Raw genomic sequence first — 21813 nt, 5'->3', positions numbered from 1 at the left:
AATAACGCACAACGTGCTTTGCCAATGGTTCGGTAAAAAATGATAAAGCACCTGCTGATTCTATGGCACCTAATGACTGAAAGTGGTTGAGGTTACAAACGTGTGTATTCAAAAACTTTCCATAACTGCTTTTATTGCTCTTAATTTGCCACAAAGCATACCCACGACAAAACTTTGACAATACTTGGTAATCAACAACTTTACAATTAGTTTTTGCAACAGCAGTCCATACACCATTAAGAGATGAATGACCACGTTTCTGCCATAAACCATCTATTCCAATTTCTATATCAACAATATCATTTCAGCTGCAGTTGGAAAATCTTTTTTTCTAACCTCTGTCACAGCATCCTTCATGCTATCACAAGAAGCAGCTTCATAAAATTTTAATAGGCCAGAGTTTATTTCATTATACGAAAACAAACTCATTGGTGGGGGCATATTCAAAATAGATGCAAATACTTTCATTGCCTCGTGACCTTGTCCAGTTTCTCTAAAAGCCATAACAGTTCTCACATTAATTTTTTGAGATTTTACTACTCTGGTATCTCTATCACGCATACTAAATGCTCGTGATGAATTAAAGAAGTATGTCCATTCACAAGTTACACATTTAATACAAAATTTTATTGAAAATCTCTTTGCTTTTTTATTAAGATATCAAAGAGCGATTTCCATAGAATTACATTAACCACAGGATCCAATGCTACAAATTAAATATTGAGATATAAAAAAAAAAGAAAAAATTGTCGTGTTTAGTTAAAGGTTGATCAGCTTCATCTATGGAAATGTTTAACTTTGTTGAACTAGCAGATAGCAATATATATATTCCATCATTGTTTGTATCTTTTTCAGGCTGTTGCAAAAAAACTTCAATTGTTTTCTCAGTATATCTATTACCTTGAAATATTCGGTTAACTTTTCTTTTTTTTAAATTTTTATTCTTTGCCATAATAGCTTTTTTTTTTGTTGACAATTTTAAACCCACCTTCTCTCTGCATAACAAATAACATCAAAACATACTACTTTGCTTTACAACTCTGGTTCAAAAGTTTAGTTAATTATGCAGACCAAAGAAAATAAATAATTATTTAAATCTAGTTTTTAGGTTAATATATCTATAAAAAAAATCGGTTGCTATGCGCATCACTTAGTAAATTTTTTTTACTCTTACCAACTAAAACAACTTTTTTACATTTTTTTATTTTTAAACCCATATCATGTTATATATTGTTGAAAAGCCAATTAAATTTCACACAAAGTTGGCTAATAAACTAAAAAGCACATTTTTTCACAAAAATTGCTATTTTTATCCCTGATAACCACCTTAAATTATAAAACTTATGTAAGTTTTATAATTTAACTATAAGTTTTATAATTTATCTTGCATTGTTTATTAAAATAGATGTATTATGTAAAAAAGAGGTATTTAAATAAAGTGTTCCGACACTTTGTTTTTATTTCGAAATATAACTTATAATGACTTATTTTTATTGTAAAAAATTTGAAAGAAAAATAAAGATTTTAACGATTCATCATCTGATGAATCGTTAAAGTATTTTTGTTGTTCCATTAATTTTTAATGGAGCAACAAAAGGATATTTTTTGGTACCTTAACATTTCCGTTAATTCTTTCATCAACACGCTTTTTAAATTTGAATGCAATAAAAATGCGATTGATACATGAATTCAAGAATAGTATCTGCTGTCAATAACGTTGCATCTTCTCTGCTAAGGAATTCCACTGCTAGTTTTGCTGGCTCTAATGAAAACTTGGCATGTAATGAAACTAATGACTCTTGTTGATTACATCATGTTGTTTGTTGTTACATCTTGTGATACATAAGTGTTTGTTGTTACATCTTGTTGATTACATCTTGTTGATTACATCAAGAGCATTTAATTCAGTATGTCTGGAATAAATATTTCTTAGTTTTTAACCATGGCGCACTCATTGAAAAAAGTGAATTCAAACAATGACAAACTTCCAGATGCAGTTCCATTTCTTTACCAAATTTATCAGTAACTTTCATCTAAAAAATTTGATTACGAATTGATGAATATCACTACTTTTTGTGCATTGACAAAAATCTCTGAGTAATCAACATTAATCTCATTGTTTACTGATTCAAAACTAAACTTATCATCATAAATTCCATGTCCATTCTCTTATGAATCACCGTCCGTTTTCTTGGGAATTGGTACGTTTGTATCTTTATTTTTTTGTATGACATATTGCATACATCAAGATGAATTGCATGATTAAAGCAAAACTGATCAATAATGTCCGTTACTTGCATGAGCTTCTTGTGGATTGCTGCACCATCTTGAGTAGAACCTACTACATCTCTTTGCCTACAGACACCAATGAATTCAAATTATCCTTAATATTTTGTATTAAATTTCAGCTGGACAGGAACCATAAATACTAATGAGGCCACTTTTATAGGTTTTCTTACATTCACTTTCATGTAGGTTGACACCAATTTACCTTCTGTTCTCATAGATGTTTATTCATCATGCGATAAGCTAAATTTATACGCCATTTGAATTTTTTTGATAATTTTTTGTTTCACCACATCCTTTTTATCAGAAAAATCTTGATAAATTAAATTCACCAAAGTTGTTGGACTTTTAGGAAGATGATTTCCACTTTGTTGAATCGATGAGCAAATAAATTTGTTGTTAGTTATCGTATTATTCAAAACACCATCTGTAGCTAGATCAGCAACAATTGCTGCAGTTAAGAAAAAAATAAAACGGTTTTTGAAATGTTATAAGACAAAAATTAGACTTAATGAAAAAAACGGTTGTGTCCCTATAGTGAGGCACAACCGCATACTAAAATATATATATATATATATATATATATATATATATATATATATATATATATATATATATATATATATATATATATATATATATATATATATATATATATATATATATATATATTTATTTATTTATAGGGAAGTGGGGTCATAACAGCCCTCGTAAGGTTTAGATTAATAAAATATGAAAATAAAAACGACCTGTGTTTTTTTATTAGTGTATTTCAACAACCAACAACAACAAAAAAAAGCTTTTAATTTTAGCAATTTAGAAAAAAATGCAACGGTCTTTGAAAATGTTATTAAACAAAAACCATAAAAATCGCTGGAGGTATACTTTTCGTGGTACAATTTCTGCAGGTATGTCATTTTTTTTTCTACAGTCTTGTCAACTGTTTGAGCGTTTTTTCTTTTTTTAGTTTTTATAACCATCTGTTAAGGCCAATTCCGCTTTATATGGTGAACTGGTGAGTATAGCTGTTTTGCCCTTTCGGCATTGTTTGCCAGTTTGTTGAGTTTTCTCATTCAAAATACTTACAATTTCTGCAGGTGAAGCAATTATGAAAGAAGTCATAGATGTCAAAGACAAAGTTTCTGATTCAGAGCAAGATGTCGGGGATAAATCTTGTAGTGAAATAGTTTGTGTTTGAGACTTGGTAGTTAGATTTGGTGTTGCTGAATCCATCTCAGGAAATGACCTGTTGGTTGTTTCTGAAGGCTCAAACATCCAATCATCAAAAACTTTAGGATTAAGTGGACTTATTCCAGTCTTTCTAAAACCATTTACAGCTGTCAACATGTTTTCAGATTTCATATAAGCTATTCGAAATAGTTCTGGAATCTGATATTCAATCACAATAATATGTAATATGTAATAATAATGTAATAATATGTGTAATAATAATGTAATAATACGTAATAATAATGTTATAATATGTAGTATGTAGTAATATGTAATAATATGTAATAGATAATGTGTACGCAGCCAAATACGAACTTCGTTCGAATAGTTGCTACTAAATGGTGCCATGAAGGAGACACCTAGTGGCTGCAGACAGTGTGAACAATTTGGTGGAAAACAAATAACAGTAACATAATTTTCACGTGCTTTTATTATGAACTCGATATTTTTTGTATGTGTTGCATGACCATGTAATAATAGCAGTACAGGCCTTTTTTTGGATGGCATTACAAAGGACAGAAAATGGTCAAACCACTTCAAAAATATATCTGTTTGCCTCCAACCACTAGGGTGATATGATGCAATAGTACCCGGAGGAGCTTTGTCGATAATATTAACATTCTTGGGAGCTCTAACACGGGGGAAAATAATCAAGGGGGGGGCACGTATACACCAGAGGCACTTATACACATTTTGAATGTTATGATTTTTTTAACTTGTTTTTTACCCCTCTTAGCAATTACTTTTGACACCTTTTTTTGGTACTGAAGAAATTCCTGTCTCGTCAACATTATATATATTATTTGTTGTTATGTTATTTTCATCTATTCTTTTAATCAATAGTTCAAAAAATTTATTCGCAGCAGGTTGGTTAAATTCCATTGCTCTAGCTCTAGAAGTTCCCTCTGGCATACGCAAAGAAATAACAGGACAGTTTTTAGACAAATGACAAAGAGACATGATTGCCAGCGTGAGTGTTGTGATATTGATCAGATTATTGCCAGTACAGCAAAGCATGTCATTAACAATATTTTTTTGAAGCGCGCGTATACAGGTTGTGATGCAACATCAGCAATTCACAATTTTGGAAAGACTTCAATTTTTAGAAATTTTTCTTGAAGTAAAGGATTTGTGTGATGCAGCAAATATTTTTTACCGCGATGATAAATCGCCTAATGAGATTGGATATGCATCAATTTGTTTCTTTCAGCAACAACATTCCTCAACATCAAATCTACAATAAATACGAAAGCAAAAGTACGAGGAAATGGTAAACTCTGATCAGGCTCACACAGACCCTTCCACTCTTCCACCTTCTCCTAGAGCTGCTTACTACCATGGATTGGGAGTATGCCATCAAGTGCGTATTTGAAGATGTCTTAGTGATAGTGATCTTGATCCACTTAATTGGGGATGGAAATTAAATGGCTTTTTGTACTCACTAATAGCAACAGACGAAAATGCAGGTCCAGAGAATATCCAGAAAGTTGTTCAATGTGGGTGTAAAAACTTGTGTTAAAGTCGATGTTCTTGCAGAAAGATGGGACTTCACTGCTTTTCATTGTGTTCTACCTGTCACGGAACTAACTGTACAAATGTGGAAAAAGTAGACGAAGAATATAAACCAGCCGACGATGTTTCTTAGATGCTTTTACATAAATTCAATTTTGAATCACTTAATTGCATTTTTAAGAGTTTTCAAGATAAACTTCTTTGTAAATATGTTTTAACATTACCTCAGTAACGTTACCGGATAATAACGTTTAACAGTATTTATATATAATTGAGGAATGTTTGTTTTATACACACATCTTTACGTCAAATTTTTGAAAAAAAAAGCGAAAATAGAGTCCCCCTCCGCCCCTATATCATACTTTTAGTTATTACTTAGCTTTCAGTTCATTACACAAACTACTAATATTTAGAAGTAATAAATATATAAAAATTAAATTTCATTTATTTGCTTAATAGAATGATACTTTTGGGCCAAAAATGGTAATTTTTGTGCTTTTCTGCAAATCTTTGTGACGTCACAACTTTTTTTCCCCATTAAAAAAAATAATACCAATTACTCATTTTAAAGAGGAAAAAATATGCTTTCCAACGATATATAACATGTCTTTAAAATAATTTTATCTAGATTGAGACTAAATTCTACAAGACTATTTGTTAATTGTCTTAATAAATATATGTAGCTCAAAAAATCAATTTTGAAAAATAGAATTATGTTGATATAAATGAGATCCTTGATAATTTTATTTTATGATTACCTTATCGAAAACACGATGTTTATGTGTTACTCCTTTATTTATATAATTTTCAATATAGCATATTTTGATCACGTAACTAAGGCAATTAAATTTTTTTTAAATTTTAAAATAACCCGAAAGTCAGTTCTTCGACAAATAAAAACATGGTTTTAATTGAAAAACTAGGAATAGTAGGGGTTTTTTATAACCTTTTAATTGATTATGATCCAAATTCGTTATATTACGCGCAGTCATCTAGCTGCTTTTAATGGTTGAACCTAAAACCCGGGCCAAAAGACTAAAACTCGGCCCGGCCAAACCTTTAAGCCAACTTGGCTTTATTTTTCTAAAATTTCTTTATTTTTCTTTGTTTTCGCAAAAGACATACATTTGTTTACCTTTTTATTGGTCAAAAGTTTGATATATATAAAAAATAATATAATAAAGTATGATAATAAAAAATATAATGAAGTAATATTTAAAAATGTAAACTTTTGGTTTTTATAAAAAAATTATTTAGAGTGGCTATACTATAAATTTGTCCGGATTTTATAGGAAGCGATGAGACAATTACTGAAACCAATAAGTTGATGTGTGGATTTTATACAAAACTTAAAAAATCATTTTAGTTGTATCATCAGAAAGGAAATTTGCTTAGAGTACAACAGAAATCAAGTGGAAACTACCGTTTACGCTAAGCCATTCTTCATAATTGGAAATTGAGATGTCAATGCGGCTCCTGATGCCATGAGTGACAACAATTGAAAAAAAGTGGTAGTGTCAATGAACCATGAATAATTTAACGCATTTCCTTCAATAACCCTTAACCCTAACGCAATTCCTCGCAATAACCCTTCACATTAAAACAATAACTGGACACTCTTAATTGCCAACACTTTTAAAAAAACAGAAGGGTTTGCGAATTTTCTTAATGGGGGTAATACTTTGAAGCGTGATATGTTTCTAAGATATATGATATTACGGTCATATGTCACTAATAAACTTGAAGTTTGGGACAAAGTTGCTTTTAATGCACCCTAATAACTCGATGGAAACAGTTGTGGAGTCTTTAAACTAATATTTGCAGGAGCTGTTACTAACAAAGTGAACATATTGTAAATCCGAAAGCTGTGACATTATACCGTCAATACATTCGTGCTAGACTTGTACAACGAATGTGCGCTAACGTTGATAACGAAGATACATGTGACATTCTGTTTTGTGTCACCACTGCCCGCGGGCAAAAAAAGTGCCCGCAAGGACTTTAGTAAATGTCCGTTAAACAATATGGATATTTAAGAGGATGACGGTAAAAATTTAACTTCCACTAGAGAAAAGCGTTGAATCGTATTATATGAATTAAGCATAAAAAAAAAATGAAATTTAAAAAAAAATTTAATTAAATTTTAAATTAAGTATTAGTCATAGTATTATCTGAAAATTTTTTTTTTGTTATTTCAAAATTATTTTACTTAGGTTTGAATAGCTGTTTCACAATAAATTGGCTATGAGTAAAGGAATCATCACAAAAAAAGAAAAAGTAAAAAAAAAACAACTAATAAGACGCTTTTCTAAAGGTTAATGGGAAGAGAATTTTTTTTTTTATCCAATCTCTATTTTTAAAACCTGTATGTCTGATCTGTTTTAAAGCTATTGCTGTAATAAAAAACACGAAGAACTCTTATTTCATTGTTCTGTTTGATGTTATCAAAAGCCAAAATGTTGACCAGATTTTTTAAATTAAATCGTTACAATCATTAAATTAAATTGTTTTTGAAAGCAAAAAGCGAATTACCATTTGAATGTAACTTTCTTAAAAACAAAGACTGGTTATGAAAAAGTACCATTAAAATTTCTATAAGTACTGCATGACGAAAATGTAGCTAGTGAGGTCATATAAAATATATTGAAGGTAAAATATCAAGGAGCATTGGCTACTTGCTACTGGCTACTTGCTACTGGCTACTACTAAATTTAAGTTGCATAAAACTCATTCCTATCTTAATTCGCTAACATTTCTTGGTGCAGTACGAATGAAAATAAATTGAAAAAACTCTTTAATATGCAAAAACATGTAGTCAGAACTATATCCAATTAAAGTCGCTATACATCCAATCTTTATTTACTGAGTTAAATATACTTAAGATCTACCAAATAAATATTTATCATCTTCAAATTTTTATGTTCAAAATTAGTAAAAGTAATATTCCAAAAACTTTTAATCCGTTATTCAAACTCAAAACAGAACAAGTACTTGACATGATATTAAAATAAAACATATATGCAACCAAAAGTCATTTTGCGGCAACTGAGTTTTTTAATTTCAATTAAAGGCCCAAAAGCATGGAATACTTACAACTGAACTTAAAACTCTAATAATGTTTAATGAGTTTAACTTTTAGACAGTTATTAATAAAGAAAGATATACCATGAAACTATTTCTGAAATTGCAATATACCCTATAATTGATCTATCACGTAAATGAAAAGTATATTAATTTAAAAAGATTCAGTTAAGCTGGTAGACCACTATTAAAAATCAAAAAAATCATTTTTTACAAATTTTTTAAGTAATATAGCTATCGTAAATTACGAATTTCAAGTTAATTTTATGAAAATTTGTTTATACTGTCTTACTAAAAAATCTTTTTTTAATAAAGCAGTATAAGTAAATTTTTTTATTTTTCCGTAGTTTATTCCGCTTTGTTTATTTCGTTGCTATACAGCTGAAAAGGAAATTATATCATAATAATAGTATATATTTCTAATTTAAAATGCCAGAGAGCATTTAAATTAGAAATATATACTATTTTATTTTATTAAGTTTTTTCAAGCTCTATACAATCATGCTTATTAAACATTAGTATGCAAAAAAAAAAAAAAAAATTCTCAATGATGGTATAATGTATTTCTCAAAAAGTTAATATATATATATATATTTTTTAATATACCATTTATGGCGGCATTAAGTTTGACTTTGTATTATGTTCTATTCTTTTTATATTTGATTTATGATATTATGAAATAATGGCTTTTTTATGTATAAACATATGGTAAATATTAAGTGAAAAAGTATAATTATGCGGTAAACTTTTGGAAAAACAAATTAGTTTTAATTTTCATACTTTTGTTAAAATAAAGTGATTTCTGTTTTCTTTAGATTTTATTTTTATTGATATACTCTTTGAGGGAAATGAAAGTTGTCTTCATTAATCTGGTGAGGAACTTTGAACTGTTGGATTAGATCATCTAATCTTTCATTCAATCTTTTTTGATATGGTAGATGTTTTGTCTCAGATATTGTTTTCGCTACACGCCTTTGGACTTTCTCTATCATTGCAATATCTTTTTTTAGGTGAGGAGACTAAATCTGTACAGCAAAATCTAGATGTCACAAATGCAAGGTACAGTGTTTTCAATAAAACTAGTCTGCGGCTTCGAAAATTTTTTTTGAAACAAATAAGCATTTGGTTTGCAAACAAGACTGCTGTTTCGAGTTTTGACCTTTAAGTCATTGAAAACAATAATCTAAGGTCTTGTTCAACTATCGTTTCTTTCAATGTACAACGGGTTCCATCTGACTGTTTCATTGTGTATGAGTATGTTGACTTGTTAATGCGTCCCACATGCATAACGCTGCATTTATCGGTGTTAAAAGGCGTTAGCCACTTGTGTGACTAGTCAACTATTTCATCTATGTCAGCTTAAAGAATCGTGGTATATATATATATATATATATATATATATATATATATATATATATATATATATATATATATTGTCGGGGTTAGTGCAAATCCGCAAATCTACTACAGGTAGGGAGCGCGTATCTGCATTGCAGATAGTTTTTATTTAAACAGATTTTGGGCTCATTTTGGCATAGAGAGTTTTATTAATGTTCTTTGTAATATCAATAATAGCTATTAGGTGTTTTAGTTAATAATTTAGTCGCTAGAACACTTACGCGGATTTGATTTAACTGCAAATTCATCACAATGGTACTCCAGAGTAAGTTATGCGGTATTGAAATCAAACTAGTAATATTATTACAAAATAATAAATATATAATAATCAAATGATAACATGAATTGTAATATCTGTTTAAAGCTTTACATCATACATGTTTAATTAAAGAAGAAAATATATAAATACCGAAATTCCAAAATCTCTTCAGAATATAAACATTGATAATATAACAATATTTCAATAACAGTTTGCTTTAATCTTACATTTTACTCAGCCTGTACAGCCTTTTTAATTACCTTATTAGGTACAGTAGAGCAAGTTTTAGGAATAATATCACGAAATAAACTCGTAACAATAAAAGAACATCTTCAGCTATCTAACAAAAATATATCTTTATGACTTTATAAATAAATCTTTATGATTATAAATTAAGAAAAATGTTACTCATTAACATAAAAATTACAAAAAACATCAAAAAAAGTATAAGAACTATTTCAACAACTCAAAAAATAACAACTACCATCGTAGTTATAGTTTAACAGAATAAAATAAAATTAATCATTTTTGTAAGGTAAGTTGTCATAAAATTCATGGCAATGCCTGGGTATAACACTTTTTAACTGTTGTAAATTATCATATTTTGATTTTGAGATTGACAATCTTTCAGTAAAGAGTTGTGGTGGAATCACTGGTTGAACTCTTTTTGGTCTTTGTGGTAATTGTTTAAATTGTTCATCATAACTTAGTTTGAAATCTATTGTAACATTGGGATTGTATTTTAGAACTCTGATATCAACCACACATTTTGCTCCAGTGCCTCTTCCAGGACGGATTGTTTCATAAATAAGGTAGCTTTTAATACTGTAATCTTTAAAAAATGTATGGTCTATCATTGCTACCTCATGTGGAGATGGATTGCGTCTAGCTTCTTTGGTAACTAAGAGTGTTGACTAGGTAAAAATATTTCAAGGTGTTTTAACTTTCTTTCTATTACTGAATGAACAGAATCTACCTCCATTTGAGTATGACCCTTTTCTAAAAATTTTTGTGTGATGACTGCTTTTTTTTGCATTGCAGAAGTGCGTTCGAAACAATGGCATTTCTATTTTGTGATGTACATCCATCAGTAAAAATTATGACATCTTTTGGGGATTCATCAATGATTTTATTTAAATAATCAACAAAAAATGAAGCGTAAGTTGATGCCTTTAAATCAGTTGTTGTTTCATCAAACCAATATCACTTTACTTTATTAGTGCCAAGATTGTATATAGTAAAATTATGAACCATCAGTTTTGTTTTGAAATACAATACACTGGCTGTCAAGTATGGACATAATTTCACTGCTTGTAAATCAGCAGCGATAACATGAATTGTTCCATTTTTTGCAGCTATTTTGTCTAAAGCTTTTTCCTTTCTAGCTAAATCTTTCCGTGATACATATTGTTGATACTCTTGCTCTGTAATATCTCCTGTTTTTATGAACAACATAGATCGCATGCATCTTTCTTTGGTTGAAAAAAAGCTATGTTTTCATCTTTCAAAACATCTTCAAATAGTTTTCTGGAAGGCACTTTATGTCCATTTTTTGTAGCATTTTTAACATAGATACGATAGAGCTCACGTTTAGACTGTATTATGGGTTCTAGATAAAATTTTTTCCTTTCCTTTCTGCAGTAGTGAGAAGGCAATTTAGGCATGGCTCTTAAAAATACTTGTACCAACTCTTTCAATGAATGGCATGGCCATGCAGTATCATTACATCTTGTTGTTGTATCCCTATTAGACTTTTCTCCAAGTCAGTACCTAACTGTCCACTCTTTAATACCCAACGTTCTTAAAAATGTCTTTAAACATACTCTCATTTTGTTGTTATTTAATTTTAAATAATAAACTTTTGTTATGCTTTGCCTTGTATTAGCCTTTTCAGTAGTTTTTCTTTTAGCCAATTTTTTATCAACTAAAGATAAAACAAAGATTTTCTTGGCTATCCAGCTCATCTCCCAAAATTTTTTAAAAATATCTAGTCTTACACTTTCTGTAAACTTTTTGCAGTTAATCACATTACTTTGTAAGCATATGTTTGATTTACAAGCCTCTCCAAGTTTTCGCGCAGGTCTTACAGCGTCTTGTAAAATTTTTTCCTCACCAGTCTTTCTAAAACCTATGTATTCATGACCTAGCATTCTCAAATTCTTATTCCTAAATCTTTTTGAAGACATTTGTTCTGCTTTTCATTTCCTTTTTCTAGATTCAACTGCTATTTAGGTTCCAAATTTCTTTCATGAAAAAAATCGCTATTGCTGTCTATTGATTGAATGAAAGCTATCTGTTCAAAATTTTTTATTTCAGAGATTGGATTGTTATTTGGATCAGCAACAGAATCATCTACTGAAAAGTCAAAAGTTGGTAATTCATTTGGTGAACTATTGTTTTCAGTATGTACAAACTCTGCAAAAACATATGGTTAATTATCAGTCATTTTCTTAAAAGCTTTCAATGTCATAACTTGATATATTTTATTTTCTTGACAAGAGTTTTTTGTTATTCACCATTTTAATCTTTAATCTAAAAAAAAATTAGCAATATAAATATAGAAAATATATTCATAATGATTTATATACTTAGGTGATATTTTTAAATAAGAAATGCATTTATATAAATTGGCTAACATACAAAATGTTCACCTTACAATATTCAGTCATTACTAATGACTGAATATTGTAAGGTGAACCGTGCTAATGACATTAAGATGAAAATTTAAACTAAAAATTTTTTAAAATGCTTATTTTATTTAAAATTACTTAAAATGCTAATTTTATTTAAAATGCTAATATCAACAAAACTAATAGACTCCCATCATATTCAATTTAGAAGTAGGAAAACTAATCCTATACGAGAGGTATAGTTCTGCAATTATATAGATGATAAAAATAAATAAAAAAAAAGTATTATTAATCGACAAAAAAATGTAAACAAACACTTTTCTCTTTATAAAAACATGATCGTGCATTTTTGGTATTTAAAAAAAAAACAATAAAACTTAATGAGGGAACTTTTTTTAAAGACACGTTTTTTTAGTGAAAAGAATTTTATAAAAATGGTAAACAAACAAAAAAAAAACGTTTTTTCTTTATTACATTTGTATATAGATAATAAAACCAAAACTTACCTGATGTAGATAATAACACCTGTATATAGATAATAAAACCAAAACTTACCTAATGATGATTATTTTCAATTATAAACCGAATTTAACAACACCTCAAATTAACAAAAACATTACAGATACGCTCGAGATAATAATGGGGTCGTCCATAAAGTACGTACGCTCATAGGGGGGAGGGGGGGAGGGGTCTTCAAAAAGCGTACGAAAGCGTATGGGGGGAGGGGGAGGGGTTGAATATAAAAGTACGTACGCACTAATTAAAAAAAGTAATTTTTCTTAGTTAATGCTTGTATTTCTAACTTATCACCACTCACAAATACTTATCTATAGCTAGATGTTTTTTAATAAATAACTAGATATTTTTGAATATAATAATAAATAAATAATTTTTTTTAAATAATAAAACCATGACCGTCACTATGAAATGACAGTTGAGGAGGGAGGGAAGTATACTTGCCCTTAAAGAAGATCTAATTACAATTTATTTTTGGAAACTTTAAAGTTCTTTTTACGAAAGGAACTTGAAAGTTAGTAAAATTTGTTTAAATTTAACAATAAAAACGTAATAAGTTTTAATGGGTCTGGTAAAAATGTTGTGGGTTTTTAGTTTCAAATAAACAGGCAGGAACGTTTAAGTGGCACCTCATATTTACGTTTGAAGCGTTTTATAGATGTAACATCTCATATACTTGGTTACGTTTATTAGTTATTTAGGAATAGGGAAAGTTTTAATGATAATGCACAATTATTGTATTTTCTTGCGATATTCAAAAAGATTTGCTTGCGACGGTCAAAACAATTGTTTTGACTATATCCAGCCTGGATAGTTTTTTCACAGTTTTTTGCATACCCTCCACCTATGTTGTTGTATCGCAATTAAAGTATGAGATTAATTACCGCGAGGAAAACAAATTTGTGCTCAATCTTATATAAATACGAAAATTTTTTGTGTATGAGAACATAGTTATTATTTCTTAAATATAAAAAATGTCACATTACAAAATTGTATCATCTTATCTAGGGTAATTTTTTTGATAAATATAATAAACAAAGAAGCTTGAGAAAACTGGAGATTATAAATTTTTGAAAAGTATTTGAGCTAAAAAAATGAAAGCAATCAATTTAGTGTTTGAAAATTTGAACATCAAGGTGACAGTGAGTGTATTACTTTGCAATCATTTAAAAGATCGTTTACACAAAATTAAACAAAAAAGACTTGTTAAAAAATTTGTGCAGTTGATCTTTAAGCGCTTTTGCTGGCAAACAGGAAACATTTAAATCAACAAACTGGCAAGAGTGTTTGTTTGGTACCTTTTAAAGTATAGGTTGTGGTTAAGGGCAGGGTGATAAAAATTTTTTAAGTAATCACAAACTAAAAAAAAAAAACTGTTATCTTTATAGGTTTCAAAACATCGTTTTAAGATTGTATAAACAAAATTAATAATATAGTCTTCATCAATCAATTAATTTAAATTGTTGGTGATCTAAATCAAAGGGTGATTTCACCCAATCAAATATGTTTTCGATGACATGTGACGCTTAACACTTGCTTTAGAAGCGTGATAAATTTTGCAGGTTTTGCAAGTTCTTTGATCAATTTTTTGTTGTGAAATTGATGGGCAGTACAAATCAAAGGAAGCTTCCATCGAAATTTTTGAACCTATATATCCCAAGCGCTGCGCTAGAGAAGAAAAGTAAGGTTTAGGAATACTTCGTGCTACCTTTGGCTCAGGAATAAAAATTCCTTCAGCAGCATGAGACATTACAACTGGACCTGGTAAAAAACGTTGAGGAAAATATTTTTTCCAGGAACTTCGCCAAGATTTACAGCAACTCGGAACATCACTCTTAACGATCATTAAAAAATACTGACTTTGTCTTACGTGATTTTCAATCCATTTTGAATCTTGCTCTGGTATTGGTGACAGTTGGGAAGGTTCAACATATTCAGCACAAACAGAATAGTTATCAATTACTATATCAGACCATACCTCAGCTAGAGTTTCTGCAGCTTTAGCAAAATTTTTTTTTTCTAAATCAACGTCAATTGTTTTTCCAGATGCATTTAGATGTGTCCCAAAATGATCATGTGGCAAAACCAATCCTGCTAACTCTCGACTCAGCGGAGCCATACGCCGTTCAACCCTGTTATATGCTGAATAATGAGGTGCATGAGTTCCTGTTAGATAGACATCCAAATCCCATTTTATAAATCTTGCAATTGCAACTTGCAATGGTTTGGGAAACCTTGGATTTTCATCAGGGCCTCCATCACATGCAACAACAAATATAGGTTTTACCTGACCTTCTGGAGTACAAATGTGAAGCTTAAAATTTTCAATTGAAACAAGACGCTCCAAATCACGGCCATGAGTAAAAGCAGTGCTGCTACCATGCTTCATAGATCTAATAGCAATATACGTTGGTCCAGAATATGACACTGCGTCAGCAAATTTGTTTGGATCAATAATACAAGCTGCATAAACAGACGGTATAAGTTTATGTCTAAAAGCCACTAAAAAATCATGATCTGGCAAACGTACTTGATAATCAAGATGCATCAAAATTGGTGATTGTTTTGTTGCAGCTGCTAATCCTAATGGTACTTTGGCTTTGTCGTCTAGACTTAAATAAAAGCATGAATCTGGACCAAACATTGAACAAATTTCATCCATGTATTGCATGCACGCAAATGTAAATCCAGCATCGACATGCCTATCATGGGCTGTATTAGCAGTCCTGATCAATTTCACAGGAACTGTCTTAATGTGACGTATTCCCTCAAGTGTGTTTGATCGCTTAGGCAGTCTTAAATAAGTTGCAGATCGCGATAAACAATAACCCAGTTTTAGTAGGCTTTTATTTAAGTCATCAAGTGTCTTACATGAACGTAACTCCTGCGATCTTCGTCTATCGCTAGCAGCGGCTCCTATTGATGCAATGTTAACGATAGCATTAAGAAGATCTGGCTGATCTTCAATTACAGCTGGTCTACCATTTTTTTCTCTATTGAATTTAGAAAGTTTTGATTTTAAGTGGGGCGTGTCATCAACAACATCATTAAGCGTTCGTTTTAAACTTGCTCTCCGTTGTCTTTGACGGATTGCCTCGCGTTTCATTTTTTTAAGACGGGTTTGTTTTATTTTTATTTGCTTTTCAACAAAAATTGATTTTATTTTAAGTTCGTCAGTTATCAATCCTGCACGGCGCACATTTACCAATGTTAACAGCTGCTCTTTTAACTGCGAAATTTCAGTTTGAATTTTCTCTTGTTGGGGAGTATGAGGTTTTTGCGGCTGATCAATCGGTACTTTTGTTTGTGGTTTTTCACTTTTTTGAATATCAAATTTAGAAGAAGTAGCTAGTGTTTCATCGATTATAAAATCTATTTTGTCTGCTTCATCGGATGTTAGCAAAGCTTCTGGTCCCTCATCTGATATTTCGTTTATGAGAGGAAGCTTCACTGCAATAGATTGATTCTTTGATGTTTTAACATTAGACCAAAAAGACATCAACTGACTTTTGCTTTCCATCGTTTTTCGTGTGAGTTCTTTTAAAACTGATTCATACGTCAATTCTTTATGCTTAACTTTATACCACAATCGATTAGCTTCTTTCTGTTGCTCCTGTTTACTTTTTTGTGGCATAGCTTTTGCTACTTGTTGGTAAATAATGTTGTACTTTTCATTATTATTCATTTTAATAATTCCGCCTTCAAACTAATTTTTAACTAACTATTTAAAGCACAACTTAAATTTACAAGGTACAATATATGCAAACGGGGGTTGTTTGTTTAGTTTTGAAATAATTTATAGTATCTTATTTTCATTATAAAATATTTTTTACAAAATAAAATTTATAAAATTGTAAAAAATACTTTTTAAATAACAATTTCAAAAATTAATATTTAAAGTTTAACAATACTTTAAAACTTTAGCTTTTAAATTTGTTACCCTTAACAACACAGTCATCGCGCTAACTAATTAAAAATTAAAATATGAAGAAATTCCAAAATTCTTTTTATACTTCATATTGTTTTTGAAAAGTATTGAGCAATTATTTTAATCGAATGGAACGTTTTGAAATATAAAGAATATCACCACTTTTTGATGAGTTAATATTTTATTCATTCCCGGCGTACTATATGGACGATTCCTAATATTTAAATTTCTAAAATAATGTTGTGTTTAACTCATAAAGAGAAAAGAGGGGGGGGGGGGGGTCTTTCAAAAGCGTACGTTTTTTTCAAGGGGGGGAGGGGGCTAAAAAGTACGCATGGCAACAGGAGGTGGGGGGGGGGTCAATTTTTCGAAATTTTTGGCGTACGTACTTTATGGACGACCCCTAACTGATCACATACGCGGTACTGACATTTACTGGCCCCAGATACGCAGTATAGTTTTTGGGCAATAACCTGCATTCTATAGGTCAAATTAAAGTAAGCTCAATATTGTCGGATGCCGATTAGAATCCTGCATGTATTGCCCAAGAACCTATGATGTATATATGATGTATATGAAATGATATATATATATATATATATATATATATATATATATATATATATATATATATATATATATATATATATATATATATATATATATATATATATATACAGTGGCGGATTTACCATATGCGAGGCCATAGGCAAGTTTTCTATTATATTAGTTGAGTTTTTAATTCTTGTGTTCTATTGTGTTTTGGATATTTATTAGAACGTAACGAAGCAAAAAACGCACATAGGTTTTAAATGTACATTAAGTATTTTTTTTATTTTGGATGAAGATGCACTAATAAGACTACTCAAAATGCGATACCATTTATTTTTTTTGCAGATTTTAGGAGGATCGATTACATTGACTTAAAACTTAACCTTTCTGACTTTTAAAGACGCAAACTCATCAATTAAATCAGAACAGTCCAAGGACCGACTTATTTTATTTTCAATGGAAATTAAAGCTAATGCAGATAAGCGGTCTTGACCCAAGTGGAACGTAAATAGTTTTTTATGAGTTTTAATTTGGAAAATGACCTCTCTGCGCTTGCCACTGAAATAGGGGAAGTTAGTAAAATTCGTAGGGCAATAAATAAATTTGGAAAAATTTCGATTAAAGAATTTGCCGTAATATACTTCAAAATTTCCAGTGCATCTTTCGATTCCGCCGAAGCTTCCATTCTTAAAAATGTATTTATTTCCGAGTATAACTCTTCATGGTTCACGTCCGATTCTTCTGTACTAGGATTTCTCAGCGATATTTCTAAATTTTTACAATCATTCAACAATTCATTTGCATCTAAACTTCGCATTTTTTCGGTACGGGTTAAAAAACCTAATATTTTGTTGTATGAATCAAGCATTTTGAATCTTTCATTTAAGCTTACTAATGCAACATCAATTATTGCATTAAAAAAATCTACTTTATATTTAGACTTTCCATTTAGAGGTGTATCAGTTCCTTCATATTCAAAAAAACGTCGTTTTCGGCTAAGCCGCACTTCAGAGAATACTGGCTCAGTACCTAATTTTATAGCTATTTCTTCAGATTTTCTAATAATCGCTTCAAATGATTCATCACTTCTGAATGATTCTAAAAATTTTTTCGTAGTTTCCACCAATTTTATCATAATAGAAATATCTGCCGAGGGATTCTGCATAACTTTACTTACTTTGTTAATTTCAAACAATAAATCATGCCAAATTGTAAGTGAAAGTATAAACTGATATGAGGATATCTCATTTGCAAGACCGTTAGCTTCAGAAAAAGCAACTCCAATTGAACTTGAATCTGCAACTTTGTATAAAGCTTCTATAATTTGAACCAAATTATTTTTTACAACTTTTATACTATTTATACGGCTTTCCCAACGCGTATCTGATAATGATTTAACAGTCATTTTACAAACACTTTGCAGTATGTCCCATCGAACGGTTGATGCAGCAAAAAATGCAAAAATTCGTTGAACAGGACCAAAAAAGTTAATTGCAATTGATACTGATTTCGCAGCATCACATACCATTAGATTAAATGTGTGGTTAGCACATGGAACGTAAAGAGCTCTGGGATTTTTTTCTTTGATTAAAGCTTGAACCCTCTTTGTATTGCCCTCGCATGTTAGCACCATTATCATACGATTGCCCGCGACAATTCATTAGATCCAAATTATACTCAGCTAATAAATTTAAAAAAGTTTCAACTAAACCTGAACTAGTGCTATCAGTTATGTGAAAAAAACCACAAAAAAATTCTTCAATTTGTACTTCTTCCTGACTAATTTTAACGCATCTCAAAAGAATTGAAAGCTGTTCCTTATGACTTACATCAGGAATGCAATCCATGATAACAGAAAAATATTTTGATGACTGTACAGAAGATACGATAGTTTTCAGTATTCTTCTCGATATAAGTCCAACTATTTCATTCTGCACATCTTTTCCAAGATAAGTGTCAAAGCATTCTTTATTTTTTATTCGTTTGAGATGCTCTAACATAACTGGATCAAATTTTGCAATAAGTTCTACTTGTGCCAAGAAGTTTCCATTATTAGGCGGATAAAGTTGCTCACGGTGTCCACGAAAAGGTAATGATCTATCAGCTAACATTAGCACTATAGCAAAAAGACGTTCAAGTACCAAGCACCAATGTTTCTTCTCATTTTCTATCATTCTCTGCAAATTTTGATCAATTGTTGCATTTGATTTTAAATTAACTGACATATTCATCCATTTTTGCATACAGCTAATGTGATCCTGAGATTTATCATGCTGTTTTAAGCTAGAACCTATATTTTTCCAATCTGAATAACCTTCAGTCGACGATAAACATATTTTTCGGGTAGGAAAAATTTTGCAACAAAAGCAAAATACCGAATTATTTTGTATAGAATACACTAGCCAGCTTCTAGAAACTTCTTCACCGTTAGCAAGAACTCTCGTGTAGAAACTAGTATTAAATCTGCGACCCGATTTATCGGCTTTAAAATTTATTTGTTTAATTTGAGTCGGTCCTTTTTTAACAATATCGACTCTTTCTCGTTCATTAAACGAAATAGGCCATAACGTCGGGTCGTCGGAAACAATAACCACATCAGTTATGTCTTGTTGTGCTTCATGCAATTGAGGATTCGAAGCTAAAAAAAAATCATTAGAAGCTAACGAAGACTCTTGAGACAAATTCATTTCAAAATCTTTTTCATGGGTGTCCGGTAATAGGACAGCAGAAACTTCAGAATTTGAAACATCAAAAGATAAAGACGCTAAAGATGTTTCAGACTGGTCTGATAAAATATCTACCAATTTTTCTGAAACATCTTGCGAAGTACTAGCACCTGCATCAAAAGTTGTGTTAGTACCTGATGATATATTAAAAAAACTTGTCACTGGTTTAATTTTCTTTAACATATCTGTATGTTTTTTCTTATTTCCTTTTTTTTTCGGCACCCAAAGCCCATTTTCTTCCAGTGTCTTGATCACGATGAGGATTCATAGTTAAATAACGATGAATATAAATTTAAACTTTTTCTAAAGTTTGATATTTATTTATAAATATATAATATAATTTATATAATATTAATATAAAAGCGAATAATCATAAGAATAGCCAAGGAAAGAGCAGAAGTCGTCAATATAAAATGTATAATCAGAAGAATAACCAGGAGTAAAGCAAAAATCGTCAATATTAAAATCGCATAAATTACTAAGAACACCAAAAAAGAACGTCTGAACTATAAGAATTATAATTTAGAAGTGAAATGGAAAACAAATAATCACTATTTTTACATCATTCATTACTTACATTATACCAAAAAATTGTAACTCGCACGCAATCATAACACAACATTTTTTATACCAACAACAATCATACTATAGCTATAGCAATATAACAAACTATAACAAACGAGAAACTAAAAACAAAATTGTTGTCAGGAAAAATAAAAAGATCGTTAATAAAGACATTAAAGTGCTCACAAAAACAAAAATGGCATAGCGACGTCAAACAAATATAATACTACAGAAACCACAAATCTTTTCAATATAAAACCAAAAACGTACCAGGATTTTGTATATTAAAATGTAAATAAAGAACTTAACTCATAAAATGCATAAAGACTCAAAGTCAGAAGGAAAGAACAAGAAAACATTAATGTAAAATAATAAAAATAGTATGTAAATGTGATAAATTAGTAAAAGAAAAATCAGTCTTTGTTGTAAGTTCTGTAACGTCGAGTCTAATCAAAAGCCAGCGTAAGGAGTGAATATAAAAGCCACAACAATAATAAGGGAAGTGCCAGTCGTAAATCAAAGAACCCATTATGGCTTTAACAGCAATGCAAGGACAGTCTCCAACTTTAGACTTCATCAACTCACCAAGGATATTCCCAGGGAGAGGGCAGCCCCGCTTATGGGACTATTGTCAATAACTGTTAGCAAATTTAGTCATACTTCATCGAATCCACAATCGATAAAACACCTATACATGGAATAAACACTGATCTATGGCTCAAAGAGAAACCGCTACAACAAATACCCGGAACCAGCATAACACCCCATCACTGCTCAGATTATGTCTTGTGCAACAGTAAAAATGTAAAGACAATATTATATAAAATAAATAAACAAACAAACAAAAAGTCATTCAGTTAGGAGGATGGAAAAACAGAAAAAGCCTTTGAGACGTGTAGATGTATATGGGCAAAGATATACTTGTCACAGTCATTGTCAATGTATATGAGACTAGAAACCGCATACTCTTTCATATGGTTGCCAGGCATTATGTATAACGCAAAAAAAAAATTGCTACATACATAATAATAGATGTATATGTAAAGTTGAATATTTTATAAAAATACTGTTTATAAAAATACTGTACGCATACATTATATTGAATTTTAATAAATGAGTTTCGTTGTTTAT

At 30.1% G+C, this 21813-nt stretch overlaps 2 protein-coding genes and 1 long non-coding RNA gene across 3 annotated transcripts; all 3 read right to left on the bottom strand.

Moving 5' to 3' along the window:
* Positions 1–10103: 10103 nt before the first annotated feature.
* LOC136080880 (uncharacterized) lies at positions 10104–13037 on the bottom strand. The gene is made up of 2 exons (XR_010638703.1): positions 12952–13037; positions 10104–12298 (listed from the first exon to the last, which is right to left on the bottom strand). It is a non-coding gene; the product is annotated as an uncharacterized LOC136080880 (long non-coding RNA).
* A 4824-nt stretch (positions 13038–17861) lies between these two features.
* LOC136080390 (uncharacterized) lies at positions 17862–18920 on the bottom strand. Its single transcript, XM_065797007.1, has one exon. The coding sequence runs from the start codon at positions 18918–18920 to the stop codon at positions 17862–17864; it is 1059 nt and encodes a 352-aa protein (XP_065653079.1).
* Positions 18921–18936: 16 nt separating this feature from the next.
* LOC136080389 (zinc finger MYM-type protein 1-like) lies at positions 18937–20301 on the bottom strand. The gene has a single exon (XM_065797006.1). It carries the CDS (start codon positions 20299–20301, stop codon positions 18937–18939), a length of 1365 nt encoding a protein of 454 aa, XP_065653078.1.
* Positions 20302–21813: the final 1512 nt, after the last annotated feature.

Source organism: Hydra vulgaris, chromosome 05 (assembly GCF_038396675.1).
Source record: "Hydra vulgaris chromosome 05, alternate assembly HydraT2T_AEP".
Taxonomy (NCBI): Eukaryota; Metazoa; Cnidaria; class Hydrozoa; order Anthoathecata; family Hydridae; genus Hydra; species Hydra vulgaris.
The sequence above is the reverse complement of the archived record's forward strand: the minus strand, read 5'-3'. Positions and strand labels throughout refer to the sequence as shown.